General features: G+C 48.2%; 2 protein-coding genes across 8 annotated transcripts in view; both read left to right on the top strand.

Annotated features, from left to right (window-relative positions):
- Positions 1-22370, top strand: part of MTA1 (metastasis associated 1) — a 188292-nt gene that overhangs the window by 23172 nt on the left and 142750 nt on the right. For all 7 annotated transcript variants that reach the window (XM_054984519.1, XM_054984520.1, XM_054984518.1 and 4 more), the window contains 2 exons: positions 4206-4299; positions 15088-15214. In XM_054984519.1, the coding sequence (XP_054840494.1) occupies positions 15093-15214 (122 nt within the window). In that variant the 5' untranslated portion in view covers positions 4206-4299; positions 15088-15092. The remainder of the gene's footprint in view (positions 1-4205; positions 4300-15087; positions 15215-22370) is intronic.
- Positions 7350-8028, top strand: LOC129333111 (ceroid-lipofuscinosis neuronal protein 6 homolog). Its single transcript, XM_054984526.1, has one exon. The coding sequence runs from the start codon at positions 7354-7356 to the stop codon at positions 8026-8028; it is 675 nt and encodes a 224-aa protein (XP_054840501.1). The 5' UTR covers positions 7350-7353.

Raw genomic sequence — 22370 nt, 5'->3', positions numbered from 1 at the left:
TTGCACCCATTAGTTCCCAGACATCCTGGACATCACAACCTTGGAAGTCCCACACATGTGTTCTGCTAGTTTCCGGCCTAGATGTTTTCCTCTGATATGACCGTTAGGTTGCGCGGGGAAGGGGGAAGTTCTTAGGATTTTCTGCATATTAGAAACCTGTATATGTTTCATGCTGGCATATAAACAACATTCCTGGCAAAGATAAAGTACGATCCTAATACTGGCAGCTTTTCAATAAAGTGCTTTTACTGCTACAGTGGAGTGTTTTTTGAGAGTTGCTTGGCAGATCCTCATAGAATGCCAGGAATCCCATTCACCTCGGACCTGAGCAATGGTAGAATCCTTACACCCATGTCATGGCCAAGGGGAAAAAAGGATAACAGTGCACCAGAGAAGCCAGAGGAAAACCTTGAAGACCCCGCAGACGGGCATGGGCCAACGCGCGTGTGTTGGCTGAGGCTGGGGCACGGCCCTGCCAAACTTCCCTAATGGGACATCAGTTGCAGAGACTGGCTGGAAGATACTCCGTTGGGATGCCCCCCCCCCCCCGGTGTGGCATCTGTCAAGAGGGAGATGTAGATACGAGAATGTTGGCTGAGCTGATTGCATAGTCAGAGCCTGTGCCCAGGGAAAGGGATCCTTGAGGGAGAGGAAGAAGACTATGAAGAACCAGCAGCGAGGGAGTTGCTGGGAGCGACCTCAGATGAGGTGGTGCAAGAGCCCCAGGCTGAGTTGGGGGAGCTGAGATGGGATATGCACGCCTTCATGGCCAACATCCAGGAGGTGCTAAGGGCTGTCATCCTACCCAATCAGGCGGGAGATCAGGGAAGCCAGCCGGATCAAGGGGCTCAACCGCAGGAGGATCAGCAGCAGCCTATTCCTTACCCAGATGATCAAGGGGCACAAGTGCTGCCACGGCTGCCCCAACCCCTTCGACCAAACAGAGGACCGGCGGGACGGATCCCGGGGTTTCCACCTCAACAGCCACTGGGGCCACACAAGCTAAAGGCCTATTTTGAAGGAGACCCTGAGGAGTTGGGCCACTTCCTAGTGCAGGCGGCTGAGTTCTTGAGGGAGTGGGGCTCATCTTTCCAGATGAAGCCAGCCAGGTGAGTTACCCGGGTTCCCAGCTGGGGGGAGCGGCAGCAAAGTGATAGGTGACCCTTTACGCAGCCAGAGCTCCAGCACTCTGGAGCACGAGAGCTTTCATGTGTGCACTCAGAGCAATACGAGGACTCCCTCAAGGAGGAGAAAGCATGAACCAAGCTGAAGTGCATGAGGCAAGGATCATGCCCAGTGCGAGTGTTTGCGGCAGAGTTTCTAGAGTATGCAGCCAAAATGCGAGACTGGATGGAGTTGGTGAAGATTGGGTTCTTCCATGCTGGCTTGAACCCAGACCTGGTGGCCAAGGCTGTGGTACAGGATAACCCGTGCACCCTGCTAGGGTGGATACAGTTGGTGTGCAAGATTGAAAACAGGGAGCAAGTTGTGAAACCACTCCATCTTCAAAATCAAGCAGGCCAGCGGTGAGGGCCTACGGAGTACAAAGGGGGAGACAAAGCCTGTCCCCAAGGGCTGACCAATCCAGCCAAAAAAGAGAGGAGAATGAAGCAAGGACTGTGCCTAAAGTGTGGAGGCGCTGGCCACTTTGCAGCAGAATGCCCCGGCGTGAAGAAAACCCTTCCTGCGAGGAAGACAGGTCCCAAAGAGGTCTGCCCAGCTGCCCTAAGCCAGGAGCAGCAGCATTGCGAGCCAGCGAAGAGGCAGTGGTGGCCGGACCTGAGAGTTTGGGGTCTGGCACAGCATCCAACAGTGAGGGAGAGGAGGTGCCGCCGGCGGGAAACAGAGTGACCTGTTGTAAATGGCAGCAGGTCTGAGAAGAACTGGTGCATCTTGGGTGAAGCCAAAAGGAACTTTGTTTTTTTCTCCCTATCACCCTAGCGCACCCCCGACAAGGGACCCATATCAGGGTTCGAGCCTTGATTGATTCTGGGTGCAGCTGAGACTTAATCTCTCCTGCCTTAGTTACAGGAGAGAGCTTTCGTGGTGAGTCCTACCGCAAAATTCTCTGCAGCACTGGGAGTCCACTGGCTCTGTGACTGATCCATACATACAGTGGAAGACGGGTTGGCTGTGTTTCCCAGCAGAGGATTGTCAAAAACACGTGTGGAACCCCAAAGTGGGGCGCCACCCCCCTCACATGCCTGAAGCTGTGTGCCTTACATGGAAGGAGGTTGAGGAAATCCCCACCAAGTACCAAGACCTATGTTGGGCCTTCAAGGAAGGGGGAAGCCAATGAACCCCCCCCCCTCACTGAGCCACAGGCTGTGCCATTGAACTAATCCCTGGTCAAGATCTTCCCAAGGGGAAGCTGTACTCCATGAGTCCTGTGGAGCAAGTGCAGCTTAGTAAGTTCATTGACAAAAACCTGGAAAGGGGTTTCATTCAACCCACAAGCTCTCCCCCCCCCCCCGCATGCTGCCCCAGTGTTATTTCGTAAAAAGGATAGGGGCTTGCGGCTGTGCACTGATTATAGAGGAATCAATGTGGTCTCCATGTCCATGGCTACCCTCTCCCCTTCATTGCCTTTTAGAGACCAGCTGCTTTGAGAAGTAAGGAAATCAGATATAGCACAAGCATAAAAACCTTTTGGATTATATAAGAACATGATTTTTTTTGTCCCCTTGGGAAAGAGATTATTTGTTAAAGTAAACAAAATGATGTTTCCGTCTCTGTCTTCATCCTTGGACAGCAGAAAGCAATAAAAAGCAGAGGGCTGAGTAGGTTTGGTCAGGCTGGGCAGAAGACCCTTTGGCATCATCCTGAGCGTCTTGTGTGTAACTGTGGCTTTATAGACTTAAAGTGATATAGGAAATTTAGCTTAAATTAGAAGGAGCAGAATGGTATTAGGGAGGCTAAAGCTAGAAAGTGGTAGGTTCATTTCTGTTGGATATAACTATTTTCTTTTAATCTTTTGCTCCTTCTATTTTTGTCTTTCATTTGCTTTGTTGACCATTGTAATGAATTTGCTGCATCAGCACCCATAATTTATTACGATTTTTTTCAAACTCCGAGGTGAAATTCAAGCCACAGAACTGACCCTTGCCCATTCAGGTGGGCAAGTGCTGCCTGTCTTGCGCAAGTGGTCAGGGGCTTTGCGTAACTTATAAAACTTCCTCTCTGAAGGAGCTCATCCACACCACTCAGCAGAGCAGCTGCTGTCCGTGGAGAGGTGTGCTCTCATGCTGGGGGTATGGATTTGCTGAGGGTCCAGAGACTGGACTGAGGAATCAGTAGAACGACTACAGTCCACTTCATCTTCAGCTGAGTTAAGGAATTCTTGGTTATTTTTCTTGCCTTTATTCCCTGTAAACTGTTAGCCCAGATTGACATTTATCTTTTGGCCATGCCCCAGAGCTTCCTACTTTTGCTGAGCAAGTGCAGAGTTTAAATTCCAGCTCCACAGCCACAGTCTCCCAGCGCTCTAGGTGCAAACCGAACTGCTCCACCCCTTCACTCCTGCAGGGGCAGCAGAATGCTTGGCGTCAATGTTTAAACGGACTGTCTTAAGGACTGCAAGTCATCAACAATCATTTTCACCTATTGCGTTTGTGTTTAAATGCAGTCTTCTTATACAAGCTTTTAAAACTCTTCCAAGCTTTTATATGTTAGGTTTGGTTGCTCATCCAGGCGGCACTCCTGTTGAGAAAAGTGACACTGCCAAAGGATTCAGAGGTTAAGTGGGGTAACTTACCCTAGCAAGTTACAGGAAGATCTCAAAGCCAGGTTGGTGGGAGCAGAATACAGTACCCAGCCTACTTTGAGAGTTAACAGGGAGAGAAGGAAGAAAGGGGTGAGAAATGGGTGAATGGCTGCACATCTGCCTGCTGCCTAGAAAGAGCACCTCAGCGGCGATTTTTCCTTCATCCAATCACTGCTGCTTCCATAACAGCAGCATATTCAGTCATCTCTTCATTATCTCTGTAATTTCTTTTTAAAATACCTTTTCCATATCTATATCATAAAGATTCTGATTGAATCTGAAGATCTATTTCACATTATCAAGAAATGGTTGGGTGTACTTATCTAGTGTTTTCCCCTCAGCGTTTGTGTATTTAATTTCAAAGCATTTGAATAGATATAGTTTCTTTGAACCTATAATAGTTTTAATTTGAACTTAAATTATTTTCTGCTCATTGTTACAGACAGCCAATGGAAACGTGGAAGCAAAAGTGGTCTGTTTCTATAGAAGGAGGGACGTCTCAAACACTTTAATTGTTCTGGCGGACAAACATGCAAGTAAGCTTATTACTACTAATAAATCACCTGATCTGTAGATCAAATAAACAAACAAATAAATAAATAAAATTGGTTTAATACAAGGTGTTAAAGAACATAACAGAATATCAGCAATGTTGTAGTTGTTTGCGTACAATATCTTAAGAATCTGTGATGTTTGATAAAACAGTTTCGCTCTCCAAATATGTGTTTATTTCACTAAAAAAAGTCTTCCAAAATTTGTTTGAAAGACTGCTTTTCCTTCTTCAGGTTTTCATTAGATTCCCAATTTATAGGTGCTCAGAGGAAATTCTTCGTTTCCTGAATAGCATCCCAGGCTCCCCTCCGAGTCACAGCCCTGGGTGCCCCTACCCGCTTGGATGGGGCCATGCCAGTGATCAGCTCTGTTCTGACGTTGTCCTGACAAGGACAATTGTTTTTTGGCGTGAAGGTAGAGGGAGGGGCGCCACTCCCTGCTGTCCTGCCATGTCTCTGTCTTCCGCCGATCCACTCCTGCCCAGGAGCACGAGGCTCGGCTAAACTTCTATTGCTTCCATGGGCTGTAGTGCAGCTCTACAGCCAAGCCAGGGCGTGAGGCTCAGCTCCAACCTCGTTGCCTCTGGCTCTCCACTGCTGCCACTCTGCTGCTCTAATTCCCACCATGCCTCCTTTTCTCCTGCCGATCGTGTTCCTCAGAGTTCCTTCTGATGCTTGCTCATCGCTGGCCAAGAGCAAAGTGCTGGGGAGCGGGGCCTGGAGCTAATATATACCTAGCTGCTGGACCCGAGGGAGAACTGCCTCCTGCCAGCTCTCCCCTGGCCATTCCTGATAGGGTGGCCAGAGAACTGTAAACTGATTGGGGCAGCAGGCTTCCTCAGAGGATGGTGGGCAAGCACTCAACATGGCGGCCGCCATGCCCCATCCCTCTCCATGCCTGACGGCCACAACCTGGCCCCCAGGTGTAAGGATCATGCCAAGACAAGTTTCCAAAAGTCTCCACAGGATTTGTAAAGCTTTATTGAACTAGTCTAGTATCATAATCTTACGATGGTCATCCTAAGATTGACTTTGTCCAAAATAAGGCACTACAACCTCATAGATACATAAATCCCTCCCAGGCCATTATTCCTCCCCCCCCCTTCCTCACTGGAAACTGTGTGTACAGGGGAGGATGTAGCTGCCAAGGCCACAGAAACTCCTTTCCCAGTGCTAGGAGCAATTGAGTGAAAACAGTCAGTCCATGGGTACCTCCATCCCCCCACCCTCCACCCCCGCATGGGTATGGCAGATGCTAGCATCCTGACACCAGGTGAGTGTGGTGGCTATCTTTTCCCATTTCCCAATTTATAGGTGCTCAGGGAAAATTCTTTGCTTCCTGAATAGCATCATCTCCTGAATAGGAGGCAGAGTTAACTTGCCACTTCCTTGGGAGCTCTCTTTCCTCTAGACCTGACACTGGTAAAAGAGAGACTTTTTAAAAACCCTTTTCCAATGTATAAATTGAGGCCATACTTGAAGATGTGCAATGTGGTTAACTGCTACCAAAAAGCCTCCCATGATGTTCTCTCTCTTCCCACAACATAACTCTGCTATGACATGTCTTCTGATGTTCCTGTGGTCTGTGCTTTCCTGATTGTGGCAGCCCTCTACATAGTGGGGCAGGGGAATGTAGGACAACAGGACATGAGATGAGGGAGCTGTAAATACATTGCTGTTGGGGAGGGGCAGTTGAATGTATTATTTTGGCGGCAGCAGCCACATCTCGGGCATAATATTTCATCTGATGAGAAGCGTGCGCTACAAATAATTCACAGGCTCCCTCTAGCTCCCAGCTGTCATCATCAAATGGAGGGCAGGAAGTAGCCAGCCACCCATCCACCTCTCGTGACTGGATTATGTTTAGCTGAGTATCCTTCCTTGCAGAACGTTTGTAACCAGCTTTTATGTAATTTGTATTTTCTGGGAGAGAAGGCAGCATGGTGTAGCCTGATCTTGTCAGTTCTCAGAAGCTAAGCAAGGGGTGACCACCAAAGAAGACTGCAGAGGAAGGCAACGGCAAACCACCTCTGCTTCTCACTTGCCTTTAAAAAACCCTTGCTGCAGTCACCGTAAGTTGAATGTGACTTGACGGCACATACAGACACACATTGGGTTTTCTATTCTTGTATGTGGAGGATCCTTCATACATAATGGCAATGACAGTGCAGACAACCCTGGTTAGTACAACGCAGAAGACACCTCTGATCATCTCGTATCTCAAAAACCCGATGATGAGACAACCCCAAACAAAAGAAGATAACAGTGCTGAAAGAAATGTCCACCAGGTCAGAAAGCACTGTATTAGCTATTGTTAAAGAACAGAGGATAAGTACAAATGGCACTGTTCTTAATGGATTAAACCAAAAGGACATTAAGATGCTGATGTATATAGATACAAAAAGAAAGACCAAAGCTATACAAAACATATAATAGGAACACGGAATGTGAGAAATACAAATTAAGGCAAGCTCAAAATTGTAAAACAAGAAATGGCACGTTTAAACGTTGTAATCCTGGATATGAGTAGACTAAAGTGGACTGGATTAGGACACTTTCAGTCAGAAAACTACAGTGTTTTACTCGGGAAATGACAAAACTCAGAAGAAACAATGTCAAGGTAAGATGTAGCACAAGCGATAATGCAGTGGCTGACTGAATAATTAATATCCATCAGACTTAATTGAAAACCTATCTATGTAACCATCATTCATGTTTATGCCTCAACTATAAATGCTGAAGAGGAAGACCTAGAAAGCTTTTATGCGTCCAGGAAAAAATTGATCATACACCTAAATAAGTTGCAAAAGTAGAATCAAATAGAAAATTTGGACTAAGATTACAAAATGAAGCAGAATTGGGCCAGCCGCGCTCATGCAGGGCTTGGCGCGGAGGTGCGCTGCGGCTGCGGGCTCCTTGCTGGGCAGACATGGATCGTCCAAAGAGGAAGCGGTCTGCAGGAATTCCCAGTTCCATTTCGATTTGTGGTTCTACTTCACTCTGCAGAATTGGGTGCTGGACTTTGGCTGCCCGATTGCCATGATCTTGCTTCCGCTAGAATGGTTCCCGCTGAATAAGCTGAGTGCCGGAGACTATTTTCACATGGCTTACAACGTCATCACCCCTTTTCTGCTTTTGAAGCTCATCGAGCGGTCCCCCAAGGCCCTCCCCCAGTCCATGGTATACATCAGCATCATCACCTTCGTCATGGGAGCCAGCATTCACTTGGTGGGCGATTCCGTCAGTCGCTGGCTGATCTTCAGCAGCTATCAGCTCCACCTGTCAGTCCGAGAGAACCCCATCATCAAGAACCTCAAGCCCGAGATGCTGATCGACTCCTTTGAACTGCTGTACTACTACGACGAATACCTCGGCCATTCCATGTGGTACATCCCCTTCTTTCTCATTCTGTGTATCTATTTTTCTGGCTGCTTCATTCCCAAAAAAGAGGAGCCAAGGATCCCGGTAGCAGCCTTGCTGCTTATTGGGCCTAGCAGTCTCTACTACTGGTATCTTGTCACTGAAGGTCAAATCTTCATACTCTTCATTTTCACCTTCTTCGCCATGATGGCTTTGGTGATGCACAAGAAGTGGAAGGGGTTGATCCTAGACAGTAACGGCCATTTCCTCTTCTACTCATTCTTTATAACGCTGGTGTTGATTGCCCTGTGGGTTGGATGGCTCTGGAACGACAAGATCCTCAGGAAGAAATAGCCGGGCATCATCTGCATTCCAGAACCGTGGGCTTTTTATACTTTGCACCTGAATAATTTGCACTCTCCAATGGAAGAGAACATATAACTTCTTGGATACCTTTTGAAAATGCGCTCCGAGGGGCCTGTTCTGTTGGGAGCATTTTCTTTGCAAGCCCTGTTGAATAGAATAGGATTTGTACATGGGATGAGGAGGAACTTTTCCCTCCCTAATTCAATGGCTGATCCTGATGTGGCTTGATCCTTTGCAGGTTTACTTGTAAAGAAGTTATGCTGAGTGCTTTGGGGGTATAATCAATTAAGCCAGCATGGGGACACAGACTTTGTCATGGAGTGTTTGGGTTGTAGGGAGAATATTCACCATCTGTTATATTCTGCCATTAAATTTTAAAAGTTAGTTTGCTTGGGTGGGGGGGAGCACGATTGTGACTCATAGAATTTTGTGAAGCCAACAATTTGTTCATTGCAAATACATACTTCAGGCAACCAAATAGACGATTCTGTGTGTCTTAAGTGACCAGATGGCTAACACAGGAATCAAACAGATGCCATATGATGATTTGAATTGCTAAGTTAAATTGAATGTGAACCAGTAGAGACATTATCAAGGAAGAATGTACAAATACTATTCCTGTAGCTAAAAGAAAATAAAAGCCTGGATGGCAGGCTGATGAAACTATTAAAATTGGCAAAGATAGATGAGAGCACTACCCGTATGTAGGGAGCACTACCCGCCCTTTAAGAATCAGGATACAAGAACACCTGTCTAGAATCAGGAATTTAGTGTGGGAGGCACCCCTTGTTAACCACTTTCATGAGCAGAAACATCTTCCGAATGACTTTAAAGTTTCAGTAATTGACACTCTAGACTGCCCGTTTGCTTCTGATCAGACTAAATTGCTGTCACGTTTGGAATCTAAATGGATTTTCCGTTTAAACTCCCTGTCACCAAATGGTCTAAATTCGGAGATCAACTTTTCTTGCTTTTTATAAGTTTTGGGACCAATGCAAGGATCCTCCGTTGCCTCTTTTGGCTCCTCCCTGGTGTGGATATAAGCAGCAGTAGTCCTTCTCTTTGTCACATGTCCGTGAATCACGCTTTCGGAGGAACGGTGGGAGAGTTTTGTTTTTGTGCTTGCTGCATACTGTAAGTTTTTCTTGGTTCTTTTGCACTATTATAAGTAAGTTTGTGGACAGTGTTTATTGTTAATTTTTTCCTTTGCAGTATGTCCAGTCCGAATTGTTTCACGCCCAGGAGGAAGTGAGGAGTGGTACTCACGAAACGGGTTAATGATATTTGCCTGCAAATCCCCGTCGGCGTTGTTCTGTATATGTACTTGACTTTATGGACTGTTAATGTATAACATCTGGCACAATCCCCCACCTACCGATTTTTTTCTCTGCTAACTGTGGCATTTGCACTTTAACTGTTGGATTTGTTCCGGACAAGTGTAGATTTGTAATGTTCTTATATTTGTTAATGAACGGACTCTGTATTTATGCACTTCTGAATTATACTGTATAATCCTTTGTATTTATGCATGTACTTTCAGCACTTTTGCACTTTATAATATGTAAAACTGGATTATACTTTTGCTTCTGATTGTTTTTGAGCTCTGGTTTGTTGTTCCCCCAAAGATAGATGAGAAGCAAAAGTAAAAGGTGATAGAAGTAGAAGTAAATGCAGCTTTTTGTGGACTATGCCAGAAGGCATCCATTATAATAATCCGTGCAAAGGAATAGAAGAGAACAACAAAAAAGGATGAACAAGAGACCTGTTCCGCTAGATCCAGGAAAACAAAGGAAAATTCACACCACAGCTAGGGATGCTGATATTTATTTATTTTATTTATTTCACATTTCTATTCCACCCTTCCCACAAGCGGGCTCAGGGCAGATTACAACCCATTAAAATACAACAAAATTCCATTTCCATAAAACATTTAAAAGCATCATTAAAATAAAAACATATTTCTAATTATACAGTCAACCGTACAAACTAAAACAAGATGGTGGACAGTCTTTGTAGGGAGGGTTGAATTTTATACACCCCTTGTTGTTTCAGGTTGGTGGAGGCCCAGACCTCAGCCATGTGCCTGGCAGAACAGCTCTGTCTTACAGGCCTGGCGAAAATATAGTAGGTCTTTCTGGGCCCTTCTCTCAGTAGACAGAGCATTCCACCAGGTGGGAGCCAGGACCGAGAAGGCCCTGGCTTTGGTCAAGGCTAAGCGGGCCTCCTTGTGGCTAGGGACCACCAACAGCTGTTTATCTCCTGATCCGAGTGTCCTTTGGGGAATGTATGGGGAGAGATCAACCTGGACATGCAGTGTTTGCTCAGGATAAAATAAAAACAATACCCTGAAAAAATGTACAGAAGAAATGAAAGGATGACAGATTTCTTCAAAAAAAGAACCTTTGATGAAGAGCCTACAATTTATAAAGTGAAATGAAAACTGCATTGAAAGCAGTTTGGAGAAACAAATCATCACAAGTAGATGGCATATCAACAGAGCTATTTCAAGCTGCAGAAACTGAATCCATCAGAATCTTAACAAGAATATGTCAACGCATACGGAGAACAAAACAGTGGCCCACAGACTAGAATGGATCCAATGGCCAGATTGTAATTGATCCAAACAAAGAGTTTCATTCAGGAATTATCTGTTGGTGCAAAACAAAAAAAGAATAGGTTATGGTCAGGGCTTTTTTTCAGCAGGAACGCAGTGGAATGGAGTTCTGGCACTTCTTGAAAATGGTCACATGGCTGGTGGCCCCATCCCTGCTCTCCAGACAGAGAGGAGTTTAGATTGCCCTCCGTGCCGCTGGAGCAGCGCGGAGGGCTATCTAAACTCCCCTATGTCTAGAGAGCAGGGGATGGGGCCACTAGCCATGTGACCATTTTCACCAAGGGCAATTTAAACTTTTAAAAACTTCCCCCTTGTTCCAGCTGACCCAAAGTGATGGCATTGTGCAGTCCTGGGAGCATGTGCACACTTTGCGCATATGCATGTGGTAGCAGGGGTACTACCTCCCGCCAAGAGTTGCCCCCTGTTCTGGCAACCCACTGAGTTCCACCTCCTCTTTTCCCAGAAAAAAAGCCCTGGTTATGGTAGTAGTGGTCAGCACCATCTTTCCTTACCTGGACAACTGGCTTACTGTGGGCCAGTCCAAAGAATCTCTCATCATACCTTGTTAGTACTGTCAACCCTTCAGCAATTGGGTCTGAGGGTCAATTTGGAGAAGTCTTCCCTGATTCTACAACAGAGGGTAACATTCATGGGAGCAGTGTTGGATTCCACAGTAGCTTGGGTTTTTCCCACCAAAGAAAGAATAATTCCTTGTGAGTCACTCTGAACAAGGTGTTCAGACACCAAAGCGCAAGAGAAATCCAAAAACGGTTAGGTTTTATGGCCTCTCTGACACTGATAGTACTGTTTGGCAGACTTTGGCTTCAGCCATTGCCAAATTGGTTTGTCAGGGTATTTCATCTGCACTACCAGAATCTATACAAGCAGTTCATGGTTCCAAGGGTTATTCACAGATCCATGTCATGGTGGAACGACAAATGGAACTTCACGGTAGGGACCCCATTCAGTTAGAGTTCCATCCACAGATGCCTCTCTGTCGGGTTGGGGGGCTTACTCCAGAGACAATCAGGTGAAGGGCCTCTAGTCTCAACACAAGTCCAAGTTATACATCAAACTTCTGGAGCTAAGGGCTATATGGTTTGCTCTGAAAGCCTTCCTTCACCTTGTTAGATGCAAGGATGTTTAGATATGCACAGACAACACAACTGCCATGCATTATCTGAACAAACAGTGGGGCACAGTTTCTCTGTCTCTCTCCTGAGAGTCCTCCCTTGATTTGGGAATGGGCTATCCAGGATCAGGTTTCCCTCACAGCTATCCATGTAACTGGGGAAGACAACACTGGCAGATGCCTTGAGTTGGTCCAAGGAGCTCAATTACAAATGGTCCATTCACATGAATTTCCTTCAACCCTTTTTCCTACAGTGAGGGTTTCCTAGCATAGACCTCTTTGCTACTTCACTCAGCAAGAGGTGCCCTCAATACTGCTCTTGAGCGGGCAAGGGAAAGTTGTCCCTAGGAGATGCCTTTCAGATATCCTGGTCAGGCAATCTACTCTGTGACTTCTCTCCTCTCCCTCTCATGACTAACTCTCAGCAAAATGATGAGGCATCAGCTATTGTAATCGCCTCTTATTAGCCGAGACAGGCGTGGTTCTCTACCTTGTCCAAAATGTTGCAGAGAAGGACGTACTAGTTTCCGCTGTCACCAACCCTTCTTCAGGACAATGTGGTTCTTCACTCCTTGGCTTGTGTCCCCTCTGGAGGAGGATTTTCTTCCCCAGTCAGGAACAAACTTTCACAGGCCAGCAAACCTTCCATCCGGAAGTCATACTCTGGCAAGTGGAAACATTTCTCCCTTTGGGCTTTTGAACAGGGCTTAGCTCCTTCTTTGGCACCCTTGCCGAAGGAGCTATCTATCTTAGACTATTTGGTCCTGTTAAACAACCAAGGACTCTCTATCTCCTCTGTGAAGGTTCATCTGCCAGCCATCTTGGCCTATCATAAGGGTGTGAAGGGTAGATCCCAACCAGAATCTGCAAATTTAATAAGCATTCCCTCTGTTCCTTCATCCAAATCATTCATAAAAATGTTGAACAAAACAGGTCCCAGGACTGATCCCTGAGTAATTCCACTTGTCACTCTTCTCCAAGAGGATGAGGAACCATTAACTAGCACTCTTTGGGTGCAATCTGTCAACCAGTTATAGATCCACCTAATAGTTGTCAGACTATGGTTTCTCAGACATGAGAGTCTGTCTTACTCCCTTCTGCAAGAAGACAAGGTCTTTTGATTTCAAAAGGTTTTATTTTGAAAGACAGCATTCAGGTCCAGATGCACGTATTCCAGAATTGGAGATCCTGGCTGTACGAAGTATTGTTAGCAATGAGGTACAGATTAGAAGTTGTTACATTTCACATTCCCAGAGCCCAGCCTCCCCCCAGAGTTCCCATAGAGGAGAGTTCTCTGTGGGAACATCCGTCAAGGTCGACTCGGCTTGTAGAAAAGATAAGACAGTGTCTTCTCCCATGGAAACGGCACCTCACCGGTGGGGCCTAGAGGGAAAAGAATACTAAACACTAAAGAATTAAGCATTGCGTTAGTCCTGTCAAACAATATACAAACAGACCCTGACAATAGTAATAGGACCCAAACCACATCTAACCAACTTGTCGACAAGAACTTTATTTATTTATTTATTTATTTATTTATTTATTTATTTATTTATTTATTTATTCATAGTCCACCTTTCTCACTGAGACTCAAGGCGGATTACATAGTGTGAGATTAGTACAATCTGTATCAAAGACATTATGTGGAGCCTTATCGAAAGCCTTTCTGAAATCAAGATAAACTATGTCTACAGCTTTCCCCTGATTCAGCAAGGTAGTAACTTTCTCAAAAAAAGAGATACGGTTATTCTGACATGACTTCTTCTTGAGAAACCCATGCTGGCTCTTAGTAATCACAGCCATCCTTTCTAAACGCTCAAGGACTGACTGTTTGATTATTTGTTCTAAAACTTTTCCAGGTATAGATGTCAAGCTGACGGGTTGGTAGTTACCTGGATCCTCCTTTTTCCCCTTCTTGAAGATGGGGACAACATTTGCTCTCCTCCAATCTTCTGGCACCTCTCCTGATCTCCAAGAATTCTCAAAAATAATGGACAGTCCTGAAGAGGTTTTTTTTTATGAAGAGCAACACACCCACTTCCTGGGTAAGTTAACTTGCTAATCTCCCATTTGGGACTGCACAGAAGACATGATGATGAAAACAGGGTTGCACCTACCTGTGACTGTTGTTCATCGAGTGTTCTGGGCAGGCACACATCCCTCCCTCCTTTCCCTGCCATGTGCTCTTTAAATGTGCTAATTTATCCTTCTTCACCGGCGGCTTAGTGAGCTGAAAGAGGGATCTGCTTTTTATAGCCATGCCCTCTCAAAAAGCACGAAAAAAGTCTGGGCGAGCACCTTGTGCCTTTTGGAGCTTTGATACGTCCGTGGCTGCTCTGCGCTTGTGCAGCTCCCATGTGTGCCTGTTTTACCTTTGAATTCCAGTTTCTGAAGAAAAAAACAACCAGATATGGCTGTTGGCCTTTGCTTTTATGCTTACGGGAAGCGTTTGGCTGACCACTCCAGTCCACAGGGAGTTGGGCACTGGAGCCGGGTCTGATCCACCAAGGCTCAGACTCACATCTGAAGGCAATATTTGGGTTATTTGATGAGTGCTTGGGGGAGGGTTTAAGGAGCAGGGCACTTTCCTCTGTAGGACTTTTAAGAGCAGATTTTTAACTCTTTTGACAGTGAAATGAGTTTGGGAACCCTGGCAGTAATCCAGAATTTGAACAACCTGTATGAGCAGGTGTTAGATCCAGAGGGTTGGGGAGAGGCACGTTTTGTCTTGCAGAGCAGCATTTCGCTTTTCTGGCCTCGCTTGCATCCTGGGGCCATTTTAGAAAACAGTGTCCCATACGTTGTACGAGAGCGTGTCTCACAAGTAATTGCCGTGTGGTCTGCATGTGTACAGATTCTTTCCCAGATATTCAAATGGTAGTCCGAAGTGAAATGTTTTGAGACTATGGAAGTTTTGTCATCAACAGTCTGGGGCACATATTGGCCTAATGATTTGCATCTAAGTTAAAATCCATGAGACCTGGGGGAGTTCACAAATTTTGCCATGAGTAACTAATATATTTTAGTTCCTTTATCTCTCTAACATAGCAAGTACAGATTCTGACCTTTAAATCGAGTGTTTTTGAATCACTAAAGTGATAATTAGTAGAATGCTGCTGTTGAGTGCAGATAATGAAGAATATTCAGTAAGAAATTAAAATACAATGATAGTATGCTGTTTGTTTTCATTGTCCAATTATAATTGTTCGCCACTGGTATGTGATGCAGCGTTTTTGTTGATCAGGAATTACTTTCTGCTTGTCCGATTTTCAGAGATTAATATTGTTTGCTTTTCAATTAGGAGAAATGGAAGAAGAGATGGAAAACTCAGAAATAATGGATTTATTAGAGAAAGAGAAACACCAACTGCGACATCGAGAACTGTTTCTCTCACGGCAGCTGGAATCCCTACCTGCCACACACATTAGGTAAGGTTTCAATAACTAAGCAGATTCACTTATAATCCTTTTGTGCAAGAGTTTTAATATACATCCTGTGTGTGTGGTATATGCCATCAAGTTACTTCAGACTTACGGTGCCCCATAAATGAAAGCCCTCCTAAACATCATTGGCAGCCCTGCTCAGGTCCTGCAAACTGGAGCCATAGCTTCCTTTTTTGAGCCAAACCATCTCATTTTGGGTCTCCCTCTTTTCCTGCTGCCTTCCACCTCTCCTAACATTATTGTCTTTTCTAGTGAGTTTTGTTTTCCCATGCTGTAACCAAAGTATGACAGCCTCAGTTCCATCATTTTAGCTTCTAGGGAGATTTCAGGCTTGATTTGATCTAGAACCCACCTATTTGTCTTTTTGGCCATCCGTGGTATCCGTAAAATTCTCTTTCAGCGCCGCATTTCAAACGAATCAACTTTCTTCCCGTCCGCTTTTTCCGTTGCTGAGTTTTCTCATCCATGCACATAGTGATGGATTATCTTCATCCTGGTCCCCAGTGACAGGTCCTTGTCCTTGAGGATCTTTTGCAGTTCCTTCGCGGGCTGCCCTTCCGAGTCTCACTCCTCTGATTCCTGGGCTGCAGTCTCCATTTTGGTTGACGATTGAGCCGAAGAAAAGAACATCTTAAACGATGTCAGTTCTTCAACGTCTGCCTGAAAATTGTGTAATTCCTTGGTAGTCATATTACTCTCGTCTTCTTGACGTTCAGCTGTAATCCTGCTTTGGCACTTTCTCCTTTAACCTTCTCCAGTAGTTGGTTCTGGCTGAAACTTAATCCTGACAAGACAAAGGTTCTCTGGGTTAGCAGAAAATCTGACCAACAATGTGAGATCTCCCGTTTTGAACGGGATTGCACTCCCACTGAAGAGCCAGGTTCGCAGCGCAGTCACTTTAGAAAGCCAGGTGACTGTGCTGGCTCAGAGTGCGTTTGTTTATGTTCTGAACGACTCTGGTCCGGCCTGATTCAGAGTCTCTCTACACGAAGCGGCTGGGCATGTGTTTGTCAAGTATTGGGAGATGCAGTGTTAGCCAGGAAGTGTAATTTTAGAAGACAGAGCCAGCAGAGATTGCTCCAGAGGGGACGGATTCTCTCACAGCCCTCCACTGTCTCTGGGGTGTGCCAAACCGTCTCTCCTTCCAGAGCTTTTACCCTGCCGCCCTCGTCGCTTAAAACTTTGAATTAACCGAGCCTCGGCAGGGCAAAGGCTCTGGAAGGGAAAACACCAGAGGCGGTGGAGGGCTGTGAGAAAATCTGTCCCCTCCAGTGCAACCTCCACCCGCTCTGCCTTTTAAAACTATGCTTCATCTTCGTTCTTCTGTGCCTCCACACATGGGGACTGCGCAGGCGCAGGCCAGCCGCCGGAGAATTTTCTATAGCTTCTATGGCTCCGAAGGGGCCGTTTGTCGCGGGCCTCAGCGACCGTTTTCCTGCCCAAACGGTCACATGCTCCTCCAGCGACCAACGGCCCCCTTCCCTCAGTTCTCTTCTTGCCGCCGCTTGGAGAGAACGTGAGCTTCGTTGCTCTGTGCTTGTGCTTTGTGCTTTGATTCTGGATTTTTGGCTTTTGACTTTGGACTTCGGACTTCGCTTCTTGGATTCTGATTTGGACGGTAAATAAAACGGTGTTTTACGACTCGGACTGGTTGACCTCTCTTAATAGCGTGCCCCTGAAGATGGCTTCTAAGGCTCTCTTCAAGCGTTGCTTAAAGTGCCACACTAAAATGGCACAGACCGACGGCCACGAGATGTGCCTTTTTTGTCTGGGGGAGACCCACAATGTGACGGCCTGCAAAATCTGCCAAGGGTTCACAAACAAGGCCCGACAAGGCAGGCCCGGCTGAATTCTTCCCTTTGGAAGGCGGTCATGTCGACGGCAACACCGATGCCTTCACCCAAGTCTGGCCCAAGCCCCTCTGCTGGGAAACGCTCCAGAGCGGGTTCTGTGGCCTCTTTGAGGTCGGCGCGCCCCGCAAGTGCTGCGGCGTCGAGGGCGACCTCCCCAGCGCAGGGTTCGGCGCGGCCGCCCCAAAGCGCTTCTCCCGCCGCGTCGGATCCGAGGGCTACCGCCTCGGCGCCGAAGATCGTGGTTCTGAGTCCCCGGTTGGAACCGACGACCGGGTCGATTCCAGTGGCTAAGCCGCGTTCGGCAAGAGGGGTGTCGGTGCCGAGGTCGTCTTCTTCGGATCCAAGGCCTTCTTCGGAGCCGGCGGCTAAGAAGAAAAGGACCAAACACCATCATCGTTCTCCACGCTCGGTTCCGACGGAGGTAGTCGTCATACCGCGCACGCCGTCTCCTCATCTTGGCTCTCCGGTTCCGGAGGATGTGCCGGACCCGGGCGCGTTCGAGGTCGTACCGGCTGAGCTTTCCCCTGTGGCGGATCCAGGCCCGCCTCCGAGTCACCGGGCTCGGTCGCCTTCCGATCGTCGTTCCCCAGCTGCTGCTTCGTCCCGCGAGCGTCGTCGGTCCGAAGAGGGTAGTGTCGGATCCGTTCACTCTTTGGCTTCTCGTCATCGCCAAGCTTCGGATCTGCCTCCCGCCTTCCGCTGCCACTGGGAAGGAGCTCCTGATTTTGCCTATTCGGAACCGAGGCCCTCGACATCGAGGCAGGCGTGGTTCCCTCCACCGGTCCGGGGAGAGGAATCACACAGTTCCGAGGGAGAAGACGTCGGAAGCGTCGGAGATTACCGTTCCGAGTCCTGTTCCGAGCCTTCGCCGGACGACAACGTGGCGCCAAGCAGTAGTTCTCCGTATGAAGATTTGAGAATCTACGTGGATCAGATGGCTTAGAGATGGACATCTCCTCAGCCATCCCCCAGACCAAGGACAAGCTGCTCAAGAGCATCTATGCAGACAATCCAGCAACCATCGGCTTCCCCATGCTTGAGGGAATAGAGGAGATTGTGGAGAGGGTGTGGAAGGTGCCCTGTGACCAACCGCCCACCTCTAGGAGGATTGAGCAGCTTTACAAAATTAAACAGGGCACCTGGCCGGCGTTGTTGAAGCACCCTCCGCCTTCGTCCCTGGTCACAGAGGAGTTCCAGCCTCGCCGCTCTGGACCACCCTCGGTGCCACCTGACAAGGAGGGACGGAAGCTGGACACTCTTGGTAGGCGGCAGTATTCCATCGCATCCCTGGGGCTACGGATTGCCAACTACCAGACGATCATGGCTGGATACCAGCTCTACCTCTGGGAGAAGTTGGCATCCTATGTTGGCAACCTTCCCCCTGAGCAGAAGGCGGTGGTGTCGCTTCTGCAGACCGAGGCTGTCCGCCTGTCGAAACAAATGAATGCGGGGAGCCATGCGGCCGACACTGCAGCTCGTGGGATGACTTCTGCCATCGTCCTCCGGCGCCACTCCTGGTTGCGGTCTACTGCCCTTTCCCAGGAGGTGAGATCCCGAGTGGAAGGCCTGCCTTTCGAAGGGGAATCGCTGTTCTCCACATCAACCGATGAGGCCTTAAAGAAAAAGAAGGAGGACAGGCAGACTGCACGCTCCTTGGGGCTGGCTCCCACGGACAAACCCGCCTACAAGCCACGGTACGCTCCCAGGTACGGCCCTTACCACTACCAGGGCAGGTACCAGCACCAGCGGCCGGGTTACCAACAGTTTCCGGCTTATCAGCAGCGGCATTACCCTCCTCCGCAGCAGCCCAGGAGACGTAGGCCTTTCAAGCCTCGCTCATCGCAGCCTCCAGCCCAGCAGAAGGAGCAGCAGGGCCCTGGGAGGCAGTATTGACGGGTCGACCCAGCCGTACCCCCGAACTTCTCAGACAGACTGAGGCCATTCCACTCTGAGTGGGAGTCAATAACATCTGACTCATGGGTCTTAACGATTGTTGATAAGGGATACGGGCTGGAATTCATTGAGCTGCCTAGGTGCAGTTCACCCCTGACAGCTGTCAATAACACTATGGCCGAGCTGGATGCGGAAATCGTGTCGCTCTTGGCCAAGGGTGCTGTGGAAGAATTGGCCTATGAGGACTCTGTAAAGGGGTTCTTCTCTAGGTTCTTCCTGGTCCCCAAGAAGGATGGGGGCTTACGTCCCATTTTAGATCTGAGGGGCCTTAATGCCTTCCTCAAGGTGACCAAATTCAAGATGGTTACATTGGCGGCTGTGATCGCCTTGCTGAAACAGGGGGATTGGTTTGCGGTCCTTGATTTGAAGGACGCATATTTTCACGTGGGAATACGGGAGGAGCACAGGAAATACCTGAGCTTCGTTTACCGGCAAAGGGTTTTCCGGTATAAGGTGCTTCCCTTTGGGCTATCCACTGCCCCACGTGTGTTCACGAAATGTGTGGCCCCTGTGGTCTTGTTCCTTCGGGAAGAAGGCTGTACCATCTTTCCGTACCTCGATGACTGGCTCATCGTGGCTGAATCGGAGTCTAGACTGGGGCATGACATTGGCTTAGTACTTAGCCTTTGTCAACGCCTGGGGCTCTTGGTGAACTTTGAAAAGTCCAAGCTGGTGCCCAACTGCAAGGTTTCCTACATTGGTGCACTGTTAGACTCCGTGGAGGGTAAGGCTGTGCTCCCCTCGGAGAGAGCTAGGTCCCTAAGGGGTCTTGTGTCCATGTTTAAGAGGAACCATTTCCAGTCCGTGCGCACTATCCAGTGCTTATTGGGTCATATGGCAGCGGCCACTTCTGTGGTGCCCTTCGCTAGGCTGCATATGCGCCCTCTCCAGAATTGGTTCGTGCGGAGGTACGATGCTCAGCAGCACCCTCCGTCCCTCAAATTCTCTATCCCAAGGGTCATCCTATCCTCCTTGGACTGGTGGCTGGCTGATGGCCATTTGTTTAAAGGGACCCCTTTTGGCTATCAGCATCCTGACGTCACGGTTACCACTGATGCCTCTCTGTTGGGATGGGGGGCTTATTGTGGTGATGTGTGTGTGCAAGATGTCTGGTCGGAGAGGGAAATGACCCTCCATATTAATGTGCTGGAACTAAGAGCCATTCGTTTCGCACTTGTGTCCCTTACAGCGCTCTTGAGAAATCGTCAGGTGTTGGTACAGACGGACAACACGACTGCCATGTACTACATAAATCAACAGGGGGGCACAGTGTCCTTGGCCCTGTGCCGGGAAGCCACGCTCACTTGGCAGTGGGCAATCAGGAATGGCGTGACAATTCGTGCTATACACGTGGCAGGGTCAGACAATGCCCGAGCGGATGCCCTGAGCAGGGTCCTCATGCTGGACCACGAGTGGGAACTGAACGTAGAGTGCATTGGGCCGATCTTTCAGATGTGGGGTCATCCGGTTATAGACGTGTTCGCAACGGCGGCGAATACCAAGGCCCAAACATTCTGTTCGAGGGCGGAGAGCGACCCCCTCTCTATTGGGGATGCCTTCCAGTGTACGTGGACACAGGGCTTGCATTATATGTTTCCTCCGTTCCCTTTGATTCCCAGGGTCCTGTGCAAGCTGGAGGAGGACGGGACGGACTGCATCCTGGTGGCCCCGTTTTGGCCATGGCAGGTTTGGTTTCCAAAGCTCCTACGGATGTCCCAATGGACATATGTCAGTCTGCCCCCTCGGCAGGACCTTCTCCGGAACGGGAGCTTAGTCCATCACGACCCCAGGAAGCTGCACCTGGCGGCTTGGCGGATCGTTCCTCCCTTATAGGTCTTACGGATGAGGTACAGAGGGTCCTCCTGAATGCTCGCAGACCATCCACTAGGCGCTCTTATGCGGCCAAGTGGCGCAGGTTCGAAATTTGGGCACTTGCTAAAGGAGTGGTGCCTGCCAGTAGCCCCCTAGGGGTTATATTCGATTATTTGTGCCACCTGCGGGACCTGGGCTTGAAGTTTTCCTCTCTCAAGGTCCACTTGGCAGCTATCTCTGCTGCTCACACCCGGGTTGATGGTGGTACAGTTTTTTCTCACCCACAGTCCCGTCAATTCCTTAAGGACATGTTCAACCTTTACCCACCTGTGTCGGCACCGGTACCTCAGTGCTCGCTGTCCCTGGTGCTCTCACAGCTTATGTTGCCTCCATTCGAACCTCTGGCTACCTGCCCCTTGGACATGTTATCGTACAAGGTGGCATTCCTGGTGGCCGTAACATCGGCCAGAAGGGTCAGTGAGCTGTCTGCTTTGCGGTCTGACCCTCCCTTCCTTGTGTTTCATCCAAACAAGGTGGTCCTGCGTCCCTGCCTAGGTTTCCTGCCTAAGGTGGTGTCCGCTTTCCATCTTTCGCAGGATATTGCATTACCTGCGTTTTTTCCTCACCCTTTCTCGAAAGGGGAGAAAGCCCTCCATTCCCTAGATTTGAAGAGGGCCATAGCCTATTATCTGGATAGGATGAAAGGACTCCGGTCGAGTCCTCACCTGTTTGTGTGCTTTGGGGCCAAGGACAAGGGTAACAGGGCTTCTTCACAGACCCTGTCTAGGTGGATTGTAACGGCCATTAACAAGGCCTATTCCCTGGCTGGGGTAGCTTGCCCACTTCATGTCAGGGCCCACTCCACGCGGTCCCAAGCATCCTCCTCGGCGCTACTCAGGGGTGTGCCCCTGGCTAACATTTGCAAGGCGGCCACATGGTCCTCTGCGGACACCTTTGTCAGGCATTATGCCATAGATGTCAATGCGGAGCAGGATGTATCTGTGGCCAGGGCTGTCCTGCACTCCCTGTTTTCCTAAGGGAGTCTTGGAAAAGGTTTCTTGGCGTACCTGCTAGGTACCCTTGAGTGAAAGAGTGTATATATGTATATTTATGTGTCTATATATATATGTAAATATTGAGTACTTATATATCTCTACAAAGTTTGTATAGATGTATGTATGTATATCCATAGTGTTGTTCTTTAATAAAATTGTGTTGGATTTCACCCCACCTTCCTTATTGTGTGAAGCTTGGTACACTCCCATGTGTGGAGGCACAGAAGAACGAAGATGAAAACAGGGTTAACATACCTGTAACTTATGTTCATCGAGTTCTTCTGTGCTGACACACAATCCTCCCTCCTTCCCCGCTGTGAATTCCAATGCACGACACTGTGATGGCTGTAACGAGAGTTGGTGTTTTTAAGGTGTTATGGCTAAGTGTATTGGTCAAGCGGCGGCAAAGGAGAACTGAGGGAAGGGGCCGTTGGTCGCTGGAGGAGCATGTGACCGTTTGGGCGGGAA

Source organism: Eublepharis macularius, chromosome 7 (genome assembly GCF_028583425.1).
Source record: "Eublepharis macularius isolate TG4126 chromosome 7, MPM_Emac_v1.0, whole genome shotgun sequence".
In the NCBI taxonomy this organism is placed as follows: Eukaryota; Metazoa; Chordata; class Lepidosauria; order Squamata; family Eublepharidae; genus Eublepharis; species Eublepharis macularius.
Note: the sequence above shows the minus strand (reverse complement) of the source record. Positions and strands in the feature narration are given on the sequence as shown.

Bases quoted from the DNA above. Each gene is read 5' to 3' on its own strand.
- LOC129333111 (XM_054984526.1), top strand. From the start codon at position 7,354: ATGATCTTGCTTCCGCTAGAATGGTTCCCGCTGAATAAGCTGAGTGCC.